The sequence below is a fragment of the Microplitis mediator genome, chromosome 7, assembly GCF_029852145.1.
Source record: "Microplitis mediator isolate UGA2020A chromosome 7, iyMicMedi2.1, whole genome shotgun sequence".
Classification (NCBI taxonomy): Eukaryota; Metazoa; Arthropoda; class Insecta; order Hymenoptera; family Braconidae; genus Microplitis; species Microplitis mediator.
In genome coordinates this window covers 16,535,055-16,554,649 of record NC_079975.1, presented here as the reverse complement: position 1 = coordinate 16,554,649, position 19,595 = coordinate 16,535,055, and the positions used below count along the sequence as shown (strand labels likewise).

General features: G+C 35.3%; 1 protein-coding gene across 1 annotated transcript; it reads right to left on the bottom strand.

The window, feature by feature from the left end:
* Window positions 1–831: 831 nt before the first annotated feature.
* Window positions 832–1,428, bottom strand: LOC130671939 (uncharacterized). The gene has a single exon (XM_057476087.1). It carries the CDS (start codon window positions 1,426–1,428, stop codon window positions 832–834), a length of 597 nt encoding a protein of 198 aa, XP_057332070.1.
* Between the last annotated feature and the right edge of the window lie 18,167 nt (window positions 1,429–19,595).

Below are 19,595 nucleotides of genomic sequence, written 5' to 3'. Positions count from 1 at the left end.
CATTTTTCTCTATTTGATGCTTGTGATTTTTCAAAACATCGCTGCCCGTACCATGTTCATCATCAGAAAAAGTTTTATTCTTCATGTGCATATCAAAATGTTCAATTTTTCAAGAAGTGGTTTTGGACGTGTTATGGAAAGCAACCAACCTATGAAAAGTCGGTTCAGATCTTCAATCAGTTGAAGAACTTACTGTGTATGGATAATCAAGATATCGCATGTCTTGATGTTGCATTTATCATTGAAAATGCAACCCAGCAAATCGATTTCGCTTGGCACAAACTACCGGAACGATTACAAAATAATGAAAAATTGATTGGCTGTCAAAGGTGTCGGGATCATTCTCTTTTCTATGATGATATCCCTGATAGCCTTGCATATCCATTTAGAAAAGATCGCTCTGACTGTATTTTTGTAGGTTAAGATAAAAATGTATATTTTAAGAAAAATATCTATAGTTTAGTATATATTTAAGGTTATGTTACACCAAAATGTATATTTGTAGGTTAAGAAAAAAATACTATAGTTTATTATGTATTTGAAATTATGTGAAATAAAAAAATATTTAAGGTTATGTAAGACTTAAATGTATATTTTAGGTAATAAGTAATAAAAAACAATATGTATCAATATAAAAAAGTTTATTTATTTATAAATTTAAGTTTTTAATTAATATAGGTTCAATAATTATATTTAATTTATTAATTCTTTGTTTAAATCGTTCTCGATCTCTTGCTGCTTGTTCCCATTCGCTTCTTCTTGCTTGTTGGTGTGCGAATCTCCATACATACATGTAATGTATGGTTGGCGTTGGATTAAATTGAACAGTCTTCATATAAGTTTTCGTATGATGCTGCTTATAGGATTATACTCGACTATGCGATCATGTATAATGAGGCAATAAGCTGATGTCTGCGCAGGAAATTGATTTGCAGATTCAAATTCCAGGCGAATGTCCACTGGTCCAGATTTAATTGATTCGTTTTGTTTCGAGCAATCGATAACATACAGTGGTGCTTGTTCCAAAAATTTTTTCTTTGTCAGCAGTGGCTCAGGTTCTTTGTTGTAGTATGAAATTTGGAAATTTATATACATGTCGTACAACAGAGCATATTGATTGTTTGCAATGTTGAGATTCAAATTCCCATAAGGATAACTCTGAGAGTTTAAAAATAATTTTATATCTCTGATGTTGCAGTGATCAAATCCGCTGGCTTTTTTAGTTGCGTCATTTTTTCTTGCTGTTTGAAATCCAAGAATGACAAAACGTGGTTTCTCGAGCTGCGTAGAAGTTTTGACTGCCCAAATATGCTTCGAAGTATTTGGTAATAGAGGATACTCATACAGCTTCCAAGCACGGAAACTGATTGAGATAGCTGGATCTCTTGTAATATAATTCAAAGCTTCAATTTTTTGTTTATCAGACATAGTCACATATGGTACAATCCACTCCATTTATTTGCAGTGTAATTTTAACAGCTTCAGCATGAGCTCCAGCAGCAGGTGTGGCCACAATCCCTAGTTAAAAAAGAGAATTAAAAAGGATTAAGCCATGTAACGTGACCATTTGAGAGAGGATTAAGAGTATTAAAAAGGATTAAAAATATTGAAAAATTAATTCTGTTTAATTCTTTTTTTTAACCAGGGATGTATGCATTCAAATCAGAATTTGATCTTATCAAAATTAATTCATGTCTTGCATTGATGACAATTTTATGGTAACCTTCAGCAAAACCAAGCAGGAGACTCAGCGGTATAGATATATCAAAGAAACCATTGTCATTGTGTAATTTGTTTACAGCTTCATCCATAATCCAGCCTGAATTTTCAAGTATATTTTCTTGAGCAGGACTTAGTGATGTGTATCCTTTCATGAGACTTGTGATACCAACATTTTTGCTACGATCAATCTCAACACCATTGAGTTCGTAACGTATTTCTTCAAACATATGACACACTGTCATGTTGACCATGTGAGTCGTTGCACTCACAGCTGTACCATCGGACTTTGTGAATTTTCCGTACACATGTAATGTACTTTTACTTGGAAGTAGACACTAATCTTGGTGTTGAACTGCAATTCTTATTTCATCGCTGTTGTTGAATGTTGATGAAGCATACGCTTCATGGTGTGCAATTGACTCATCAAAAATGATTTGTCGTTGAATATTTAAGATTTCCGCTGCCATGGTCATGTACACGTTAAACAGCAAAAATAAATTTTTATTTTCTTAATTTTCCACGTAATTTTAGTCCTAGGCTCTGTAGAAACTGAGTGTTCTGATGTGTTAACACTTTGTGAGGTACTCGGTGACTGATGTTGCTTGACCATGTTGCTGTCTTTTTATACCCAGCACCACTTTTTGTTTCATACACGATACCCATTATTTTATAGACTTTATATGCAGTCTTATGGTTATCGTTTCACCTCTGAAATTAGCCAGTTTTCCGTCTTGATCTACAATTCTCAGTCTGAGATTTTGTATTGCTTGTACGGCGATCGGTAGATAAATGACGGGTGATGGCAATTCAACAATCTAATATCCTGGTGGTACACTTGGGAAAAATTCATGAATAGTGTGAACTTTGTGTTCATTTATGTAAGCACCAGACGTGATGTTACACTCAACTCTCAGAGCATTGAGTTTTAATATCTTCACTGGTAAATCTGATGAGTGAGTTTTATGTGGTATCAGCTTCCGATTTGTAAATCCCAATAGCCGACCAATAGAATCTTGAGATGTAAAATTTATAAATTGATCACATTGTATCTCACTTCTCAATTCATTATTATTGGCTCTGATGCTGATGCTGAGTCTTCGTAATTTTTTTTTAATATATTTTTCAATGTCAGTTATCTCGTAACTTCCTGTTGGTATCGTCAAGACTCTCTCTTCAATAGTTTCATATTTTTCAGCTTCTATATTAATATTCTTTTCCGTCACTGAGATATTGTCATCTAACTTTGTAATTATTGCAGCATTTCTCTTAGCTCTTTTTTTCTTGACTATTTTTTTATCATCAATATTATTATCAACATTATTTATATCAATTTTTTCGATATCAATATTATCCACAGGATAAGAGACATAGAATTTATTAGCACCCACATCAATATTGGGTATTGAATTAAATGCTAATAATTCTACAAGTCCCAGAACATAATTTTTAGTTGGTGATAATTCAATTGGAGGGAAGTAGTTTGCCTCCAACTCGGATGAAGATCCTGTCAGCGTTAATGTGAATGACTCGGCCATGACTGATGTATTGTACACAAAGTCACATCAATTTATAGTTGTCCAGTGAGAAATTTGAGACACAGCCCTGTTTAAAAAGAGAATTAAAAAGGATTAAGCCATGTAACGTGGCCATTTAAGAGAGGATTGGCAGTATTAAAAAGGATTAAAAATATTGAAAAATTAATTCTTTTTAATCCTTTTTAATTCTCTTTTTTAACCAGGAAAATGTCCACATATAATTGTATCAAAATCCTGATATCTTTTGTGATTATATTTTATGCTACCAACATCGAGATATTCCATAAGATCTTGTGGTGGTTGTAAATTACTAAAACTGTCAAAATAAATAACTTTATCATTATTTTTCTTGTATGCAACCCAACGAGTACCAGGTCCATGTTTATCATCAAGATTAATAATAGCTGATTCATTTTTTCTCGGTCCAGTTTCAGGTAAATCATTTCTCATAAAAACACCACGAAAGTTTGGAATTTTTAGAGCTTTAGCGTACTTCAGTAAGTCGATGTTTGTGAGTGCTCGATGTGGTAGCTCTACTTGTTTTTTGACTTGCATCCTCTGCCTGCTGGATATGGTCTCAAGTATAAACCCATACCACGTCTGTAAGGCTTCAAGTATAAACCTTTACCCATGGATATTTGTTCCATTTTCAAATTATGACGTTTCTCTCCTCCGATCGATTTTTAGCAGCACTTGCATCATTTACAGCTTTTGCTATACCAACAGCACCTCCAGCTAAAGCTCCTGTGGCACTCAAGCCAGCAAAAAGTGGTATTAAAAATGGTAGTATACCACTAACTTTAGATGGAACTGGTAAAATTCGTGGCAGCCTGATATTTTTTTTCCCACCAGATTTTTTAACTACCTGACGAGCTCCTTTCAACGCTGTGTTGATTGGATTACCTCCTGGAGTCATGGACTTTTTGGCAGCTGTGACAACTTGCCTCAGTGCTACTTGTTTCTTTACACTAGTCTTTCTCTTGCTAGCCTTTCTCTTGCCAGTTTTTCTCTTGCGGGTCTTCCTCTTACTGGGCTTTCTCTTGCCAGCTGCTCTCTTCTTCAGCCCCATACCAAATCTTTTTTTCATCTTCATGATTTTATTAACACTCTACGCAGCAGCTTTTTCACCAATGCCAGCGTCTTTTGCTTGATAACGTTGCCACGCCTTCTCAGCAAGTATTTGATCAGCCTTGTGACGTGCTTCCAAATTTTCACGATTTTATGAGTATGTGATATCGTGTTCTTTACACGCAGCGTCCAGGGGATTAATTCTAGGATCACCACGAGCTAATCTCTTGGCTAGCTTTGTGCCTGGTCCACAGTACTGGTATCCAGGTATATGTAGTTTAAATGGCAGCTTATTAATTATACTGTTTACAAAACATCTACCACTAGTATTCACACATCTGCTCTCCATAGTAGCAGCATCATGACTGACTAAAAATCCCTTAAAACCTGGTACTTATACCTCGCTGAGTGAGTTGTTGTTGTGACCGAAAACTGTCAACATGGAGTTTAAAAATCAAGAGGCCGCGTTGCCAGTAATAAATTTTGATCAAATTGTTCAAGGTACAGGAGTGAAAAAAGTTAAAAGACACGGAGCTTTATTGCCAAACAGTGTACGTGCTATATTTTGTGGTCCATCAAATTGTGGAAAAACAAATGCTCTGCTGTCACTCATCATACACCCCAACGGCTTGAGATTTGATAATATTTATCTCTACTCAAAATCTCTAAATCAACCTAAATACAAATTTTTAGAATCACTACTTAAACCAATAGAAGGTATTGAATTTTTTACATTCAACGAGCACGAAGAAGTACTGAAACCTGAAGATGCAAAACCAAACTCATTGATGATATTTGATGATGTTGCTTGTGAAAAACAAGATCATATCAGAGCATATTTTTGCATGGGTCGACACAAAGATGTTGACAGTTTTTATCTCTGTCAGACTTACACACGTATCCCCAAATATTTGATACGTGACAATGCAAATTTTATAGTTCTCTTTCGTCAAGATGAGATGAACTTAAAACATGTGTATGATGATCATGTAAATTCTGACATGTCATACAATTTATTCAAAGACTTGTGTTCAGCATGTTGGAATGATGATGGTAAATATGGGTTTGTAGTGATTGACAAAGACAGTGAGCTAAATAGCGGAAGATATAGAAAAGGATTTGACTGTTTTATTAGTATAAATTAACTTGTACTTGATGAATAGTAATCAGAGATTAAGTGAACTCTAACGCATCAACATGAAGACTGAGGAACTTTCAAAGCAACGAGATGTCTTACATCCGATATCTCAGGCAAGTGATGCTATCCGACGGAAGCACAGAATGCTCAAGTTGGGTAAAGACACAACTGAGAAGGCAATGGGTGAAATGTTCAAGCCTATTGTTACACCTCTACAAAGTCTAGTCGAGTCATCAAAACAAAAAATCAAACAAGAAGTCAAGTCTGAAGTTGAAGAAGAATTTAAAAAAAATAATTCAACAGTGAATAATGATACAGAACTTGATGAAGCCAGTAATTATGATAGTATTATCTCTGAAGATAGAAGCGGGACTCTGGAAGAAACACAAATATTTCCTGCTGCATCAAGTACCCCTGCTAAACAAAACAGTTCAATAAAATCTTATTTAGCTAAAGTAAATAAAAAAAGTAAAGATGTAGATATGAGATATGGTGTCCGTCGACGTTACAATGACTTTTATATTGGTGATTCTGAAAATACTTTTGATGATACTGAGATTAATATCAAAAATAAAAATTACTCAGTGACTCCCGGTTTATTGGAATTATTATTTAAAAAATCACCTGATGATTCAAATGTCACACAAGATGATAAAAATAAATATCTCGAAATTATAAAGATGACAAATGCTCATAGAAAAAATTATAAGCCAGATGGTAGTTTCTATGAAGACTCAACAATCAAGTATAATAAATAAATTGCTAATTTTCTTGCTAAAAATGCAAACTTATTAAGAGGTAAAGGATTACCTGATTTTATGATTGTGAAAAAGAAAAAAGCACGTATGGATTATGTCTACTGGGATGATCCAAATGAACTAGTTGACCGTCTTCGTTTACTCATGGCATCTCAAGCAGCTGGGAATCCAACTCACACCAATGAAATCATATCAATTATCGAAGAGCTACGAGAAGCAGGAATTATTTATTAGCAGCCGCTGCATCAAATTTATACCATTTACTTGCCGACTGTTGAAGTGAAAAGAGCAAAAATGAGTATCGATATTTTTGGACGTTCGCTACCAACTGGTGCTGCAATCAGTGGACCACCAGGACCACCTGGACGAGGATTTCAAATAACTGTCGATGGACAGTATGATGTTGAGAGCAAGAGACTGTGTCATGTTGGCAAACCAGCTGAAGACAGTGATGCAGCAACTGTAAAATTTACACGTGATCTTGTACACAAAGAGCTATCTCTATTGTATGATAGTATGAGGAATGATCAGTCAGAGATCATTTCACACTTGTACTCTCAAGTGGTAACACTGGACTCTGCTGTGACGCTTTTAAGAAAAGAAAATCAATAATTGAAAGTTATAATAAAACGTATAAAGTCACGAAAAGAATTAATTAATTGAAATACACAGAGAACAAAAGAACTGGAAGCTAAAATTTTTGTTGACAATGGAGGACAAAAAATCAGTAATAGCGTATGAGCTGCACAGACCAGCACGAAGAAATTATCAACGTCGTCATGTTGACATACGAGCACTTGATGAAACTTGGCAAGCTGATCTAGTTGAAATGATTCCTTATGCAACAGTAAATAAAGGAAACAAATATCTCCTAACTGTCATAGATATTTTTTCAAAGTATGCTTGGGCTGTACCGATCAAAAGTAAAAGTGGCAGTGATGTCACTAGTGCAATGAAATCTATATTTCAACAATAACGTGTACCAAAAAATCTGCATATTGACCAAGGCAAAGAATTCTACAATAAAGAATTTCAAGAACTTATGAAACGTAAAAACATCAACATGTACTCGACATTCAGCAACTTGAAGGCATCAATATGTGAACGTTTTAATAGAACACCTAAGAATAACATGTGGCGTCAATTCACCGCTCGTGGAAATTATAAGTGGATTGACATACTGGAAGATTTGGTACACAAATGTAATACTAGAAAACATCGCACTATTCAACTAGAACCTATTGATGTAACTGCTAAAAATGAGAAGCAGATATTTGAAAAAATATACAAACCTCTTCAAGCTCAGCGGACAGCACGAAAAAATAAATTCAAAGTTGGAGACAAAGTTCGAATTAGCAAGTACAAACATGTATTTGAAAAAGGCCACACGGGTGTGTAGCCAACTGGACCACTGAAATTTTTACAATCAAGACAGTGCAAAATACAAATCCAACAACATACAAACTTGTTGACTATCAGGATAAGCCAATTGAAGGTGGATTTTATGTTGAAGAACTCAGCAAAGTCAAGCATCCAGATGTCTATCTAATAGAAAAAATTATAAAAAAACGTGGAAATAAATTATATGAAAAGTGAAATTATATGATTGATAAATCAGACCTGTAAAAACTTATAATGTAATCTTATATTTTAATAAATGAAAACAAAATTATCAATTGTATATGCATTTTTTTTATTTTCAAACCTTAAAACTAATTTTACAAATTAAATTTTCAATATATATAATTATTTACATAAAATTTTTATTTTTAATAACAGTTTTTACAAACTTATAGAATAAATTATAACTATTTACATTAGCTTTCTCTTTTTTATAGTTATTCTTTCTTCATCTACAATTATATCATCATCACTCGGCACTTTGTAACTCCATGGCAAAGTGTCGTGGCTGCCGTCAATGAGCTGACGCTTATGATCAGCCCAACTTAGCGCTATTTTATTTTGTACAATCGTTTTTACATTATGTTTTTCACTCTTAATTAAATACTGTTTTTTCGTTGAATTTACATGATTTTTCAAGCATCGCTTGTAATCATCAAACGTGATTGTTCGCAAAGTTGGACCTTTTACTCCCTTTGCTCGCTTTTTGGCCTTTTCATTTTTATGTGTCATGAATGCGTATAATTTAGCCCTAAGTCCAGTGAATTCAGTCATAATTTCTCCATTAATTTTATCTTTCATTAGACCCAGAACTTTTTTATTTGCTAGCGGCATGTTGTAAATATTATCAGCTGGGTAGTCTGAAGTATCAAACTTTGAAATATCACGTTTGATGGTTTCAAATATATCTGGTACATTAAAGTGATAAATTAAACTATCTGTATCAGTGTACATTAATTTAGACTAATCATTTTTAAAATTTTGTTTGATATAATTATAATGGAAGTCATAGATAAATGTTTTTGATAAGTCTAATATTGCAAAGCCGACATGAATTGGTTTATTAAAAACGACTTTTGCTTGCGTTAGCTCAATTATAACCATATCTTTATCAAATATGGTAAGACTATGGAAATTTGGTTTACAAATCAAAGCTTTAGCACCAAATCTTCCCGTTCATTTAGTATTTAACTGAACATCTTTGTATTTTCGAACGTTCTCCATAGTCTTCCCTCGCGGTTTTGGAAATACCGAAATAATACCGGAATTATACGGTATAAATATTGCATAAATATGGTATTATTCAAGTTATTTTGGCCAGTTTTTTTGCCGCATTACTACCAAAAATTTACGAAAAAAATTCAGAATATTTACGGTAATAAAATAGAAAAAATACGGTATTTTAACAGCATTAAAACCGTAATTATACAGCATATTTTCGGCATTTTTGCAGCATTAAACCGTTCTACCCGGAACAAAAATTATATATAATTATATAAAATTTTATTTAATTATATACACTTATCCAAAAAATTAAAGGAACAAGAAAATTTTATAAATTTTTTAGTGATTTTTGGAAGGCCGTATTTTGGTGAAAAATGATCGCATCGAAAAAATAAAAAAAGCAAATTGAAGCTTGAAATCTCTAGTTTGAAGGTCTTCCAGCAAAATATTTTTTTGAGCCACGGTTTTTACGGAATCATAAGAAAAAAGTCGAGACAAAATTTTTCTAAATTTTTTAGTTTTGTTTTTTAGGTCTACGGGGCCGGGAAAAATTTTTTCAAAAAAACGAATTCATAGCTCGTTTAGGAAATTTATTCAGCCACAATTTGCTTTTTTTTGTTTCTCTGTACGACAATTTGCTGCTGAGATATCAGCCTTTAAATGAAAAAGGAGCCTTTTGTCTTTGATTATTGATATCTCAGCAAGTAATGGTCACACAGTAATTTAAAGGGCAGTTTAATAAACTTGAATAAATTCCCTACAAGCTACATTTTCGATTTTTTCAAAAAAAAATTTTTTTTCATCCTTGATATCCATTTGAAAAACCCACAAAAAATGACCATTTTCTGGTTTTTTAGTCAACTCATCGCTACTCTGCAAATATTGATAAAAAAAATAATGTTGCCAGGTAATTTTATAGCTAAATGTACCCCCAAAAACCCTGGAAATTTTCAGATTGATCCATTGAACCGTTTGTCCGGTCCGATTGCTCAAAGTTTTGCAAAACAATTAAAGGAACAAGTTTTGTTCCTTAAATTGTGTAATCATTACCAAAATGAAAAAATTAATTTTTTTCGGATTTTCTTTCATTTTTGCGTTAGTTATTCAGTAAATGTAGGGTCAAGAGGAAAAAAAAAAATTTCCAAAAAACGAGACCAAACAAGAATTTTTTTACATTTTTTTTTTTACGTTTCATTCGGGGGGTTATTTTTTTTTTTCGTTTTTCGGAAAAAATTTTTTTTTTTTCCTCTTGACCTTACATTTACTGAATAACTAACGCAAAAATGAAAGAAAATCCGAAAAAAATTAATTTTTTCATTTTGGTAATGATTACACAATTTAAGGAACAAAACTTGTTCCTTTAATTGTTTTGCAAAACTTTGAGCAATCGGACCGGACAAACGGTTCAATGGATCAATCTGAAAATTTCCAGGGTTTTTGGGGGTACATTTAGCTATAAAATTACCTGGCAACATTATTTTTTTTATCAATATTTGCAGAGTAGCGATGAGTTGACTAAAAAACCAGAAAATGGTCATTTTTTGTGGGTTTTTCAAATGGATATCAAGGATGAAAAAAAATTTTTTTTTGAAAAAATCGAAAATGTAGCTTGTAGGGAATTTATTCAAGTTTATTAAACTGCCCTTTAAATTACTGTGTGACCATTACTTGCTGAGATATCAATAATCAAAGACAAAAGGCTCCTTTTTCATTTAAAGGCTGATATCTCAGCAGCAAATTGTCGTACAGAGAAACAAAAAAAAGCAAATTGTGGCTGAATAAATTTCCTAAACGAGCTATGAATTCGTTTTTTTGAAAAAATTTTTCCCGGCCCCGTAGACCTAAAAAACAAAACTAAAAAATTTAGAAAAATTTTGTCTCGACTTTTTTCTTATGATTCCGTAAAAACCGTGGCTCAAAAAAATATTTTGCTGGAAGATCTTCAAACTAGAGATTTCAAGCTTCAATTTGCTTTTTTTATTTTTTCGATGCGATCATTTTTCACCAAAATACGGCCTTCCAAAAATCACTAAAAAATTTATAAAATTTTCTTGTTCCTTTAATTTTTTGGATAAGTGTATAATTATGTATAACATTATAAAGTTATATGTACAATAACTGTCATGAAAAAAAAAAAAAAAAAAAACCGCTAACTCGTGGGCTCGATCCCGAATTCTAATGATTGAAAGCCTGATCTGTTAACCATTATGCCAAATCGCTTATTCGAAAGTTGATACTAATTGTATTTATATCTATACAAACAAACTTAAGAAAATTGAAAACCTCAATTTTCCCGGATTCTTATTTTCACTTACATTCTTTTGTTTCAATAAGAAATGTGTGAACTAATAGAATAAAATATAAAATTTTACACTTGGCACATTTTCGATGATTATAACCGCAGAAGCAAATATAAAATAAAACCAAATTTTTTACAATTTTTCATTATATCAGGATAAATCTGGCAAAATCGCAGGATATTTACGGTATAATTACCAAAAAAATACGATTTTATTATTATAAAATTATCGCATTATTGCGGTATTTATATAGCATTTTTTCGGTAAAAGTTCGGGATTTTTATAGTTTTTTTACGGCATTTTTTTGGTAAAAGTTCGGCATTTTTATAGTAATTTTACTATAATAATCTGGTAACTCTACAGTATAAGTACAGCAAAAAAACTGGCCAATATAACCATATTATTACCAAATTATTACGGTAAATTTACGGCATGTGTATGAATGCCGAAAATTTACGGCATTTTTACGGCATTCGCAAAACCGCGAGGGTTACCAAAGACTGCATTATTCATTAATTTATAAAAATTTTTTTCAAACAAATTTTTGGCTAATTTTCTGCAGTCTGTATTTTTATCTATATATGATTTAAGCCAAACAGACTGTTCGAATTTAAGAACCCTGTGAACTTTTTTTAAGTTTAATCCTAACTCTAGACACTGTTGCAAATTTTTATAATGTATTACACAATTTTTTTTATTATACACAGTAGTTGATAGTTTAGAATATGCTAATTATATTGGAGGTGATATTAACTAACGCCAATTACAATAAACTCAATATATTTATTTTAACATATAACACGTGTCACTTATTCAATACTCGTTTTTATTATATCTCATCATAATAATCATATTGCAATAATAATAATAAGTATGGTTTTTGGATCAGGACTAGACTAACTTTATTCAAGGAAGATGTCGTTAGTATCTAATTCGATGTAGAAGTATTCTTTCGTAGATAAGAAAATGTTGGTCACTGATTTGTAATTCCAACAGCCCTCCTCGAATCGTGGCCGGTGACCATTTTATCGTGCATATCCACCATCCTCAACTTCTCTGCACAGAAATATTGTTTTGGACCTGGAACTCCCTTTGTTAACATATCGGCAGGCATTTGATCTGTCGCTAAGTGCTCTAAAACTATTTTTCCATCTGCGTACGCCTCCCGAACAAAATGGTATTGGATCTCAACGTGTTTTAACTTGCTGTGAGACGATTGATTCTTGCACAGGCTTAAGGCACCTAGATTGTCTCCGTAGATCTTTACGGGGGTATTCGATATTTCTAGTTCACTTAGAAGGTTTTGCCAATACATCGCTTCCCGAACTGCGGAAGACAACGCCTTGTACTCTGCTTCTGTACTTGACAGAGCTACAGCTCGTTGTTTTCTAGCTTCCCAGCTAATGGCTGCTCCACTCATCATGAAGGCGTACCCGGTTTGTGAACGCCTATCTTCTGGATCTGATCCCCAATTTGCGTCCGCTACGCCATAAAATGGTACTTTGCTGTCATGAAATCGCAGTCCTCGTGTCTTTGTTTGTTGCAAGTAACGTAGAACTCTTTTTCCTGCCTTCCAGTGTTCTGGGCCATAGGCCGAGCAAAATTGACTCAAGTGACTCACCGCGAACATGATATCTGGCCGGGCTGATGTCGCCAGTTACATTAATGATCCTATCAATTGTCGATAGGGGTAAATCCTTTCACTCGTTCGCGCTGTGTTCTCGTCCGCCTTACTCAAGTAAACTCTTGGCTCGATCGGGGTACTGACTGGCTTACAGTCCTCCATTCCAAATCGTTTCAACACGACGTCGGTGTAATTTGTCTGGTTCATAGTAATAGTGTTATCTCGAGCATTTTGGCAAAATTCAATGCCCAAACAATATCTAATTTTTCCCAGGTCTTTCATTCCAAAATGCATTCCGAGCTGATGCTTAATATCTCGTAGCCATTGGCTGTCATTGGATGCAATTAAGATCAGTATTTAGGGGTGTTAGTCTCAGGCTTCTGAGCTTTTGGTCAAGTCGTTCGTACCACTGTCTTCCTCCCTGCTTTAAGCCATAAAGGGCCTTCTTCAATAGGCATACCTTATCGCCATCGCTCATTCTTGACAACCAATTCTTCGCAGTGTCTTTTATAGCGGATGAGGTCGACTGATCTTCGATAATTGTCTCCAGTACGTCTTTCAGGTACTCTGGGATTTCCATGTACACGTGTTCATATAGCTGTCCGTTCAGGTAAGCCGTTACCACGTCCATCTGGTGGATCTCCAGCTTAAATTTTACGCTCAGGGCCATCAATAATCTAACGGAACTGGATTTTACCACTGGTGCATATGTTTCATGGAAATATATGCCTGGTTGTTGCGCACAACCTTTTGCCACGAGTCTTATCTTTTTCTTGATCTCAGCCCCGTTTTCGTCATACTTGATTTGTAATACAAGACGACTCTTGATGACCTTCCTCCCATCCGGACGCGGCAGGATTTCCCATGTCTCGTTTTTCACTTGGGCCAAGTATTCATGTTGAAGTGCATCTATCCACTCGTCTTGGTCATCCTGATTCAGGGCATCGTCGAATGTATCCGGCTGGCAGTCATGAGCAAAATTTGCGAATACGTTATCGTCTTGCTCGGTTTCTTGACCTTCTTCCTCAGGGCTACTCGGAGCTGAAACGAAAATTTTTCTGGGTCGTCCTCTTGACCCTAGTCTCAATAGTCTTGGTCTACCTCTTCCTCTTTTTGACTGCCCATCTCTTCTTGGTTCATTCGCTTTATCACACTCGGGAGAGCTTGCCTCGTCTGCTGTAGAACTCGACTTCTGGCGTTTGTTTACTGGTGCGTGGTGTCTGTCTTTTTGACTGGGCTGAACTTCCTCGGGTGGAATCAGGTCTTCCCACACTGACTCAGCTTGTCCTGACGTTATACAGAATTTTACATCACGGCTGATAGCGATCTTACGTGTCGAAGGTATCCATACCCGGTAAGCCTTAGCTGTGTCCGAGTAGCCAACGAAAATACCCTCGATGGCTTTTGAATCCAATTTTCCTCTTGTAGGGTTTTTATCAAGAATAAAACAGGGCGCACCGAAAATACGGAGCATTTCGTATGAGGGTGTTTTTCCATTCCAGATAGTGTAGAATATCCTACCCCCTAAGGATTCGGTTGGACATCTATTTCTAATATAATTTGCTGTGTTCAACGCTTCTCCCCATAAATATAGCGGAGATTCGTGCTGTCTCAGTAGACATCTGGTCATTTCAACGAGTGTACGCATCTTCTTTTTAGCAGTCCCATTTTATTGAGGCGTATGTGGAACTGTCAGTCGCCTCCTGATCCTATTTTCTTTTAGAAATGTGTTGAATACTGCGTTGCAGTATTCTCTCCCGTTGTCAGTTTGCAGACTCTTAATTTTTCTGCCGGTGTGAGTTTCAACTAGAATTTTATATTCCTTAAATGCATTGAAAACTTTATCTTTATGTCTTAGGGTGTACACTTCGCTCCATCTAGAAAAATCATCTATAAACACGACGAAATATACTGCCCCATTCAACGTTTTAGTACGAAACGGTCCACAGACATCGCTGTGAATAATTTCCAGTAAGTCAGCAGTCCGTTTTTCATCTGACACAGGAAAGGGTGTTCGCGTCAACTTTTCTAGCGTACATACCGTGCACACGGGTGGTTTTCCGTTTATGTTAAAATTTATACTACTTTGTTGGACATCCCTACCCAACTTTATAAAGTCAGCATAATTCAAATGCCCCAATTTTGCGTGCCATGACGTTATTTCATTACCTGAACTCGCTAGGGGTGCTTGCTCAGTTTTTATCATATACAAGTTTCCAATACGAGACGCGGATGCAACAACACTGTTGTCTTTGAGGATTTTGGCATAATCTTTATCAAAAAAAACTTTAAAACCGCGGTCAGTTATTTTTGAAACGGACATAAGATTAGTTCTTAAGCTTGGAACATGAAGTGTACTCCCCAAATGGATAGTTCTTTCGGTATCATCAACTAAGTTAAACTTTACCTGTCCGACTCCTAGAATTTCAGTGGTATCTTGGCTCGCCAAGTTGAGTGTGTTGCGAGTCTCTCTTAAGTTTTGGAATGAGCTCTTATCATTACACATGTGTGAGGTGCATCCTGAATCCAGGCACCATTCGGAGTAGCCCCCATCCTTGGCCGTGTACATACTTTGGTGTGCGTCCTCAACCGATTCTATCGGCTCCTCGTATTCTGGAAAATCATCTTCTTGAGTTTGCCTGGCTGAATCCCGCGGCACCGGTGCTGGAGCCCTGCATTCGAATGCCCGATGACCAACCACATCGCGATTACATCGATACTGAAAAATTTCCTTTTTTCTCATGTTATGACGCTGAGTACCTTTTGTATTGTATGAGCGTTTCACGTAGAACGCTTCTGTCTGTTCTGGAGTTTCCTTAACATTTCGTGCTTCATACTCTTCGATTATCTTTACTCTGAGTGCCTCGGGTTCTGGAAGCACGTCTCTCGATTCGATGGCACATCTAAAATTTTCAAAATTTTTCGGTAAACTGTACAGTAACATAATGGACAGCTGCTCTGGATGTATCATTATGTCCATCTCTCCAAGTTTGTCCACTGTATCAAAAAAATCGTTGATATGGTCCCTCAGATTTTCGTCCTCTTTCATCTTTGCTAAGCGCGAGAAAGCTGCTACGGTCACATCCTCCCTCCTTCCAACCAAGAGCGCGTGAAAGCTGCTACGGTTCCCACTACCATCCTTAGCCGAAAGCGCGAGAAAGCAGCTACGGCCTTGACTCCGGAAATTACCATCCCTGTTCCATGCGCAAGAGGCGCGGTCGCAATGCAGGTCGCCGTTTGCAATTCTGGCGGTTGCAAGGTCAGCTTAACCCGGTGTCGGGGTCTCAAGTAAACGGTAAATCCGACGGTCCGCGTGTTGCGTCCGAGGAAGTGTTGCTCGGTACGCGTTTAGTGTTGGTCGTTCCGCGTAGTGCCGATCACATCGACGAAGCTGCCGCACCGATGCTCGAGTCCAAGAGTATCTCAGCTCCAGGAAGTCCCGGAGAGGGCCCCTTGGATTTCATAGTAGAACCACCATCAGATTGTTCACCAGCCTTCTGGACAGGAATCACCGACGGCTGGGGACTAACCGAGATCAACCTGCCAACGATAAACCAACCCCCGGGAGGAACCATTCCATTCCGTGACCCTAGGTACGGGTATTATTCCGAGGAGCACTTCCGGAGGCTAAGAAGCTAGAGAAAAAGGGAATAGTTTGGGGTGACCTATGGGGCCCTTAAAGGTACGTGCCTAAAGTAATACAGAGAAATTTAAAAGTAATTAAAAGGAGCTTAACAGTCGGCGCATCAGGGGTCCATCGACACCCTAACGTCGCCAGCCTGGTAGATCTTTAATAACAAACCCCAAGAAAATTTTGGGATGTAACAACGATATATACCCGGGTAAAAATAAAGCAATCTACGGTAGATTTATAGAAGATCTACCACAGATCTTTCGCTTACAGATCTGCAAAAGATCTACCGAAAGTCTGTCTGAGGAGACAAAATTCGAAAAAACATAAAATACATCAGAGACTCCTGAGAGATCTCTTGCAGATCTGCGATAGATATGTGATAGATCTCCGGTTAATCTGTAATTGACAAACTTGTAATAGACCTCTGATAAGTGAGTCAGAGACTAATCAATTTAAATTCGGTGAGTCATATTATCTGTTAGACGGGGCTGCAAATTAAATGTGACATAAACTTTAGATCTGAGAAAATTTTTTCTTACAATTTTAAAAACTCAACTTACCTTCTTTATCTTAAGCTAGCATAAATTATCGCGGTCCAGAGAGTTATGCCACGGTTAAAGAAGAAAAAATTCAAACGGTCTTTAATAAGTTGAAGAAAATTTCTCACTGGATCTCTATAACTGACCCATTTTAAAACACAGGATAATTGCTATATTGTTGAGCCTGATTTTGTTGTATTATTGCATTTACTAACAGTTTTAAAATTTAACTTGGGGGTTTTTCCTTACACTTATTGGCATTAAAATATTTTCTACTGGTAAATCAAATTTTCTGTCAATTTAGGGTTAAAACTTTATTTGTATGAGCGCATTTCAAAAAATCTGACAATTGTCAAATGCTGTGTTTTAAAATCGGGCAGCTGACCAATCCATTCAACAACAGCCTAGAAAATTTCCAAAGATAAAAACACCAGCACTGCTATGGAAAATTTTCAAAAGTAAAAAACGTTTGTAATAAATTGAAGTTCATTTATTGGCTTGTTTTTATCTTAAGGCTTTGATGTACAAAAATTTTTATTGCTTGTCTTGAATTTTGAAGAAATAACTTGAAATCAAATTAATAGATGAACTTACCGCATTAGATACTTGTTTATTTGTAATTAACGACTTAAACATTTAAATATCTCATAAAAAAATTTTAAAAGACAACGTTTTAAATTAGATAAAATAATTCATTGACAATCAATAGTACATACGGGATCAATAATAAATAAATAGTTGTTATCCTTAAAATTCTCAACAGTATAACAGACTGATTTTAAATTATCAATGTCAACAACGAGTAATTCTGTGTTATCAATTATTTTACTCATATGTATGGAATCTATCATTACATCGGTCAATGCTTCGAAAGGTGTTGTTGTTTCTAATTTCTTAATAATGGCATAAAATTTTGAATTTGCATCACAATTTTCACATCTACTGACACAATCACAGAAACACAATTGAATGAATTTTGAAATTAAACCGAATTCACAACTATTGAGGTCAGCATTAACATATTTTACATACATCGAATTAATTTTTCTTTTCCGCTGGTATAATTGAGATTCGTAAACAGTTCTATTTTTGAATAATTTCTGAAATTCGTACATTTTTGTGACATCATCCATATTATTGACGATAGATAAACGAGTTAATAAATCATGAGGTAAATCATTGATGCGTTTGCTAGTTCCAATAATAAATGTATTAGCAGATATTTTTTTTAATTTACGCCTATTCTTTCCACTCAGCTCTAATCTTTCACAGAATGAAGCTATCTGAGAGCCAGGAAAGAAGGTTTTGAATTTTTCTTGAGTTATGTTGATGAATATTGTTACAGCAGAAGAGATTTGAAGCTGAACATACCGGGTTCCATGAATAAGTTTTTTTAACAGACCATTTAAACCTTCGAATGGATAACGTGATGTCACCCAAAGTGGTCCTAAATCTCGAACAACATTGGGTAAATGGAGCAGATGGTGAAGATTGCAAGTCATATGATTAAGACCGTATAAATCTTCAAATCTTCCTACGAATTCAGAGAGTAATCGCGATGCCAATGTAATCATCTGATCAGAAATACTTTCTTGATGCAACAGAGAAACGGCCGAGACAAAAAACTTTAAATGATCAAAGTAAGTTTTATCCATCAAATCATGGAGAAGCGGCAAGGAGTAATATAAAAGGAAAGCTCGGAACTCATGTGCTTTCCAATACTTTATATCAGATATTGATCGTGGGAGTCTGAGTACATTACACGGCGGCCGAATAGATCGAATTCTTGAATTGATCTCGTCAACGTATCGATACATCGAAGCTCTATGGGTCGCAAATTGTTTGTCAAATAACAATGAAAACAATTTTTTGCAGACGCCTAAGTCAACACAATGCATGGAATCAACTGCAGTGGTTCTAATAAAGTCATAGCAAATTTTGGATAAAAACGTAGGACCTTTTACCCCCTTCACTGGTTTATTTGAATTTATCGCACTTTTCGCGTATTTGATAGTTTCTTCGGTAGTTCGGTTCTTTAATGGTATATTGTAACGATACGATTGAACGTGGTTGACCTTTTCACTTTCAACTTCACATTTTTGACATCCGTAACGAGCCATATGTGGAGACATGTTTAGAAATTGTGCTTTTGCAGGCAAATCTAGAGTACCACACATAATGAAGCCTTGTACAAGCAGTGGAAGATTTAAACCCGGAACGTTAAAATGAAAGCCTTCGTACAAGATTTTGAGCTCATTATAGAATGCAGACATGAATTTGTTAGCATCAGGTTTTTCATAACCGAACCATAAACCTGCAAATATAGTATTTTCAGGTTTTATTCGTTCCAAAAATGGTAACTCGTTAATCCTCAGAAAGAAAGGCCATATATTGAATTTTGAAGACTTGAATGGAGAAACGCCATCTGTATTCCATGTAAATGAAATATTCGCACATTTAGAGAGAAGTTGATTAATATTCATAAACGAACTGTAGACATTGCCATCATAAATATCTTCTTTATTTCGAATGTTTAATTTGGTTCTAGTAAAACGATATTTCAATAAATCATAAAATCCGCTGCGTGAAAACATTGCTGATAACTGAGCAAGGATAGACATAGTGATAAAATAAGGAGCACTAGAATCTTTA